The sequence below is a fragment of the Coenobita brevimanus genome, chromosome 77 (assembly GCF_032717465.1).
Source record: "Coenobita brevimanus isolate Jiangsu-jjx chromosome 77, ASM3271746v2, whole genome shotgun sequence".
Taxonomy (NCBI): domain Eukaryota; kingdom Metazoa; phylum Arthropoda; class Malacostraca; order Decapoda; family Coenobitidae; genus Coenobita; species Coenobita brevimanus.
In genome coordinates, this window is record NC_137030.1 from 30,863,416 (window position 1) to 30,870,627 (window position 7,212).

Consider the following 7,212-nt stretch of genomic DNA (forward strand, 5'->3'; position numbering starts at 1 on the left):
CATGAGTCTGTCGAAAATTAGGGGGCTGCACCCCCACGCCTCCCTCTATATCTGTGCCTACACACCATGCTGACTTATAATGGTGTTGGAACGGGAGGCCTTGCCCGGTGTGTAGCCACACCGTTGTGTTAATTGCTGGGTAAACATTCACCAGGCATCACCTGCTGCTGTGTAATACTTGCCTTAAATACACACAGCGAAAACAATTATACACTCCTGGATGTGTGCCTGTAGTTACTCTTGTAACAATATCATACTTGTTGCTCAAAGGGTTCATTACAGTTACTCAAAGCTTGAATATATATATATATATATATATATATATATATATATATATATATATAGGAACCAGTTCAGTAACTACTGTATGTAAGTATAGTCAATAGCAGTTATAATAATAATAATATAATAATAATAATAATAATAATAATAATAACGATAATAATAACTCAGTCCTGTATACTGTATGCTGATGATCTTGCACTGTCAGCCAAATGATTGAAAGGAGCAGAGGAAAAGTTTAATGAGTGGAGAGATGGGATGAAGGGCAAGGGTTTGAGGGTAAAGGTGAGGAGAACTAAGGTGATGGTCAGCTGTGTGGAGGGCTGTGCTGGGTAGATTGTGGCTCTGTGGTGGAGAGTTGCGCTGTGGTGGAGAGTTGCGCTGTGGGTGAGAGTTGTGCTGTGGTGGAGAACGACCTTGTGGTGTTTGTAGGGAGGGTGTGGTAGTTTTTCCAGGTTCAGTGGTGTGTGGGGTGGGCTGCAGAAAGTTCCGAACAGTAAGTGTGACATATGCAAGGGAAATCATGAGTGTGGCGTCGGGATGGGCAGCACAGATTCCAGTGATGTTGTATAATGGTATGTGAAGGAATTTTGCTATTTTGGTGACAGGATCAGTATTTGGGGCGGTGCTAGAATAAGAACTGACTCCAAATTCAGAATTGTCACCTCTCCTTATAGTGCAAGGAAAGGTGTTTGCCTGTGACAGAAATATGATTATGCCCAGTAAAGGATGAGGATGTAAAAAGGTTACAAGGAATGGATATAAGGATGACACGAATGAGTAAAACCACCTGAAGAACAAACTGGATAATACTACACTGAGGGAGCGATCTGGTATCAAGGTTGCTGGTGACCTGATGCCAGTGGGACGACTTAATGGTATGGATGTGGAAGACTAGATGAGATTGAGTAGGTGGAGAGGGTTACAGATATGAACGCTGAAGGTAGAGTTACAAGGGACGTACTACCTGTGACGATATACGGTAGAGTCCTGTGCAGAGACAGTAAAGATGATGGAAAAGGTCAAGCAGCTGGACTAATACTATCGTGGATAAGACCATTAAATACCTGAACAATATAACATTATAATGGTAGGCGACTATTTCCCTTAGTACTTCAATGGCGTATAAATGATGGCCTATAAATAGAAAGATGATTGGATATTTCAATTATTTTGTCATTACTTATGAAAATGGTATATATGTAATAATTACAATTATATTTACTTATCTATTTGTCTTCCATTTCAGATGCTTATTCATCATCCGTGATTATTTTCAATGTTTAAACATTTCTTAATTCTGTTGTGTCCATTTGAAAGTACAATACCGTATACTCTGCAGTGTTAACTGCTGTTGATACTGTCCCGTTGTATAAAGGCAAGGGTGATAAGCATGAATGTACTAGCTTTAGGGGTATAAGTCTGTTGAGTGTTGTAGGTAAGGTGTATGGTAGAGTGTTAATTATGAGAGTTAGAGAGGGTACAGAGGGAGTGATTGGTGATGAGCAGTGTAGCTTTAGGAGAGGGAGGGGATGCGTGGATCAGGTGTTTGCTGTGAGACATGTGTGTGAAAAGTATTTAGCGAAAGGCAAGGATGTGTTTTGGGCATTTATGGATTTAGAGAAAGCGTATGATAGAATTGATAGGGAGGCTTTGTGGACTGTTTTAAGATTGTGTGGACTTGATGGTAGGTCACTAAAAGGGGTGAAAAGTTTTTATGTAAACAGTAGAGCGTGTGTAAGAGTGGGAAATGTTGTGAGTGATTGGTTTCCCGTGAGAGTGGGGCTGCGACAGGGATTTGTGATGTCGCCTTGGTTGTTTAATATTTACATGGATGGTGTTGTAAGGGAGGCGAATGCAAGAGTTTTAGGTGGAGGTCTGAGTCTGGTGAATGTTGATGGTGGAGAGTGGAATCTGAAGCAGCTGCTGTTTGCAGATGATACTGCACTGGTGGCTGATTCAGAGGAGAGATTGAGACAGTTGGTAGAGGAGTTTGGAAGGGTGTGTGAAAGGAGGAAATTGAAAGTAAATGAGAATAAGAGTAAAGTGATGAAGTGTACGAGGTTGGTAGATGGTAGGGGGATGAATATAGTTTTGAATGGCGAGTTGCTTGAGGAGGTAGAGTGTTTTAAATATCTAAGGTCACATGTTGCTGTGGATGGAAGAATAGATGCAGAAGTGAAGTTTAGAATAAATGAAGTAGGAAAGGTGTTGGGAGGAATGAAAAAAGTGTTTAGATGTCGTTCGCTTACAATGGATGTAAAGAGAAGGCTGTATGAGGGTGTTGTGGTACCGACTGCGTTATATGGGGCTGAAACATGGAATATGGGTGTAGCAGAGAGGAAAAGTTTGAATGTAATGGAGATGAGGTGTCTGAGGAGTATGTGTGGAGTGACGCGTATGGATCGAGTGCGAAATGATGAAGTGCGAAGGAGAACTGGAGTTGTTCGGGAGATGGCTGGTAGTGTTGAGCAGAGGGTGTTGCGATGGTTTGGGCATATGGAGAGAATGGGTAATGAGCGATTGGTGAAAAAGATAACTAGATCTGATGTGAGAGGTGTAAGGCTGAGAGGCAGACCACGAATGGGATGGATGGACAGTGTGAAGAGAGCGCTGGATGCGAGAGGGATGTCTGTTGAGCAAGCAAGAGTGGCTGTGAGTGACAGAAATAAATGGAGAGATATTGTGAATGAATAAGTGATGACGCAGCCCTGAGGGGATATTCTCCCTCATTTGGTCTGATCAGCTAGTCAGGTCAGGTGCGGGTAAGGGGATGGGTCTGTTATGATGTGGCAGGGGTAAACCAGTTCTGCTGTCGGGCCCTGCTGCGGATGTCACTGATTGCATTGTGCAGTTGACCCTTGTGCGGTGTGGTGCGATGAGGATCTGTCCGTTCTCCCCTTTGGGGCTAAGATGCGAATGAATGTGTTTGAATGGATGAGTAAATGGAGAGTGAGTCGTCCTGTCTCGGCTACCTCCCTTTCCTTGGGGGAAGCAGCCTAGGTATATAGATAGAACAGATATAATAAACCCTTACAACTACAGTGACCTAATGACAAGTCACTTCTTGTTTTTCGTATATGGCAGTGGTCGTATATATCACAGTAACTATTTTTTTAAGATTTCCTGTTCCTAAGAAAACCCATAATAGTCTAATTTTTAAGTATCCAGACACACCATCTTAGGACTGATGTAACTGCCGTGCCAACTACCTTATATTAACACTCTTTCAGGTGGAGTGCGCCATCAAGCGACACGAGCGTCTTGGCGTGCGGTGGTCTGGCCAGGGTATGCTGAGGGTGGAACAGGAGGCCATGAGACAGCTGTTTATGCCCACACTAGCCAGCATCACACAGGTACTGCACAGAGACACACAGCAGGCAGGCACGCACAGGGAAAGGGTTGAGGCAGCAGGCAGGCAAGCACAGGGGAAGGGTTAAGGCAGCAGGCAGGAAAGCACAGGGGAAGGGTTGAGGCAGGAGGGAAGGTAGGGAGGGAGAGATGGCAGGAAGGAAGGAACCAAGGAACAAGGTCGGCAGGAGGCGCGAGGAGGGAAAGGATTAAGGCAGGAGGGAGAGAAGGAAGGAAGGAAGAAAGGAGATCGACAGGAAGGGAAAGAAGAAAACACAGAGTAACAGGAGAGAAAAATAGGGTAGGAAGGAAGGAAGGAAGGAAGAAGAGGGCAGGAAGTAAGGTAGAAGAATCGCAAAAGGGGAGAGGAAGGGAAAGATAAGGGAAGAAGAGAGAGAGACGAGAAAGAAAGGAAGGAAATGGGGAGGGGGATGAGGGTAGGAATGGTGGAAATGTAACCTACATAAAAGGGACATGAAAAGTTAAAGAAAGTCTGAGAGCGAAAGGGAAATGTAAGATGGGGAGGAGGGATGAAGGAAGAGATAGGAAGGAAGGAAGGAAGGAAGGGAGGGGTGAGGGAGGTGGAGGTAAAGTAGGAGAGAATCTGAGGGAGAAAAGAGAAAAGATGGAAGTAGAAGGAATAGGCAAGAAAGCATGAGGTAATAAGTCAGAAAGAGGACACACACACACACACACACACACACACACACACACACACACACACACACACACACACACACACACACACACACACACACACACACACACACAACCGTCCAAAGAATGAAATAAGCCCATCCTTACTTCACCAGTAAATTCAGTTGTCGCGTGTCGTGGTGCACAGGAAGACTGGAACTTAGCACAATAATAATAATAATCTTCTCTAATGACCCACGTGTAGTCGATAGGCACTGATCTCAGCCCTCTTCCACTTCACCAGCATGTGTCTGTATTTTCTAATATCTAAGGCACTCTCTCCTGCCTAACAATTAGCTAATATAACGTTAGAGGAACCACTTAGATCTGGGCCTCGAGTCACAAGCATACCTTTAAATAAGTCCCTGTCCTAACTGAGATTTCTTTTGGTAGGTGGAACAAAAGACACTGGGAGGTTCTGTGCCTTCCTTTCCTTGCCTTTCCTGCAAAAATATATATTAGTTATACGGGGGTATTTCATCGTGGTTATGTTCATCCTGCACCAGAAATGTTACTGTAAATGCCTAAGACCTTTTCCCTTCCTATCTAACAGTTGTGTGTTCAAGGAATTTGATTTTTATTATTATTATTATTATTATTATTATTATTATCATTATTATTACTATTACTCTTATCATTATTATTATTATTATTATTATTATTATTATTATTATTACTACTACTACTACTACTACTACTACTACTACTTCTATACATACTTACTTTACCTGTCAATATCCTTTCTCTTCCAGGCGATTGAACAGGTGCTCTCTGCTCCTGAGGTGGGTCGGCTGCAGTACATGTTCCTGGTGGGGGGATTCGCTGAGTCGGAGCTGCTTCAGAAACACATACGAGACACCTTTGGCCACAGGGTTAATGTTATCATCCCACAGGTGAGATGGTGGTGGTGATGATGATGATGATGATGAGGAGGAGGAGGAGGAGAAAGAAGATTAAGATGGTAATTTTGATGACGATGATGATGATGATGATGATGATTATGAGGAAGAGGAAGACGAGGAGGAAGTTGAAGAGTAGAAAGATGATGGTGATGATGATGATGAAGAGAAGGAGGAGGAGGAGGAGGAGGAGGAGGAGGAGGAAGAAGAAGAGGAGGAGGAGGAGGAAGGAGAGGAGGTGGAGGAGGAGGAAGGAGAGGAGGTGGAGGAGGAGGAAGAGGAGGAAGAATAGTAGGATGATGATGGTGGTGATGATGATGGTGATGATGATGATGATTATGATTTGTAATACTTTTCCTTGCTTTACTAGGATATGGGCCTTGCCATCCTACTTACAGCTGTGCAGTACAGTTCGGGTTAGTGCCTATTGGGATTATCATTATTACTACCACTACTACCACCACCACCAGGGTATGGGTCTGGCAATACTACGTGGAGCGGTGCAGTTCGGCCTGGACCCTGGTGTGGTAACTGTTCGTCGCTCCCGCTTAACGTACGGCGTGGGCGTCCTCAACCGCTTCCAGCCTGACATCCACCCCACCGACAAGCGTGTGGTGGCAGCGGGGGCGGAGTGGTGTGCTGATGTGCTGGACCGGTTCGTGGTGGTGGATGAGAGTGTGGCGGTGGGGGATGTGGTGGTGCGGTCCTACACCCCTGCCACACCAGCACAGACCACCGTTATACTGCACCTCTACGCCACACAACGCCATGATGCCAGGGTGAGTCATGCTTGTGTCAGGTTTAAACGAAATAGCATGATGTGGATAACTTAAACATCATGAGGCAAATCCATAAGTTGTAAAAGTTAAATAGAATGTCATGACGCAAATTGAGTCATATTCATTGGTTGTAGAATTCAAGTAGTACAGCATGACGCAAAAGTGAGTGGAAAGTATGTTTAGTTTCACATATTATGTCAGTGGGTTTTGAAAATATTTGTCCACTTTATTGCCGTGACATGGATCAGTATTTATATCTAATGTGACTTATTAGTTCTTCCCTCACTTCCAGGTCTGTGTGGTATATCTGAGAATTGCTTTGGAGATTTTGTAAGACCTTTTCCTTACTGACTTATCCTGCACATGACAGCTCAATAACCTCTTGTGTGTTATTGGTACAAACTGCATTGATATCAAAGCCATATATAGCACACAAGAGAATTTTAAAGTACCATAATGCAAAATAAACTGCTAAGGAACAGGTGTAACGATGCTCCATGTGCCACCTACTGTACAACTCGTGATGTTCTAGGAGTTTATTAGCATTTTTCTCTTTCCGCAGTTTGTGACAGAGGAAGGCGTGGAGAGAGTTGGGACGCTACGTTTGGACTTGGGTGACACCGCCAAGCCCTCAGGCAACATTAGGTCAAAGCGGGAAATTACAGTACATATGAAATTCGGCGATACAGAGGTGAAGGCTTCAGCAGTGGACCATTTCTCGGGCCAGTGCGTCAAGGCAAATATAGACTTCCTTGAGCTGTAGAGAATACAGTCTTGCAGAACCAAAAAGCTTCTTTAAAAGTCAAACCGTTTCGATTTCATGACTGACGAAAGAAATGATCCAAGGAAAAATGTAATACGTAGCCAAAGTATCCTGTGTATAAAAATACTGTATAGGTTCCTGGAGCTTTATGAATTAAAGTCAATATAAATATAATTCATCTATATAAATAAGTGTTTATAAGCTGTAAGGAGGGTGTATTTTCGTTAACATCCTCCCCCCAGACAAAACATGCAAATTATAAGAAACATTTACTTCTGCAGTAATCTGTTTATATTCTAACAAATCTTACGAATTGCTCCTCCTTATGTGGAATAATATTTAGGCTTGATATAGATGCCGTACCGTGTGTAAGGGTCACATTATCCCTTTAGGTTATTCACTCTACTGCAAACTCCTCACACGGGCAGGTCCACGCAGTTAG

At 43.5% G+C, this 7,212-nt stretch overlaps 1 protein-coding gene across 1 annotated transcript in view; it reads left to right on the forward strand.

The window, feature by feature from the left end:
- Positions 1-6,770, forward strand: part of LOC145408520 (uncharacterized) — a 118,720-nt gene extending 111,950 nt beyond the window's left edge. Inside the window, exons 12-15 of the mRNA XM_080279252.1 lie at positions 3,516-3,638; positions 5,082-5,222; positions 5,699-6,007; positions 6,570-6,770. Of these exons, the coding sequence (XP_080135378.1) occupies positions 3,516-3,638; positions 5,082-5,222; positions 5,699-6,007; positions 6,570-6,770 (774 nt within the window). The remainder of the gene's footprint in view (positions 1-3,515; positions 3,639-5,081; positions 5,223-5,698; positions 6,008-6,569) is intronic.
- Positions 6,771-7,212: the final 442 nt, after the last annotated feature.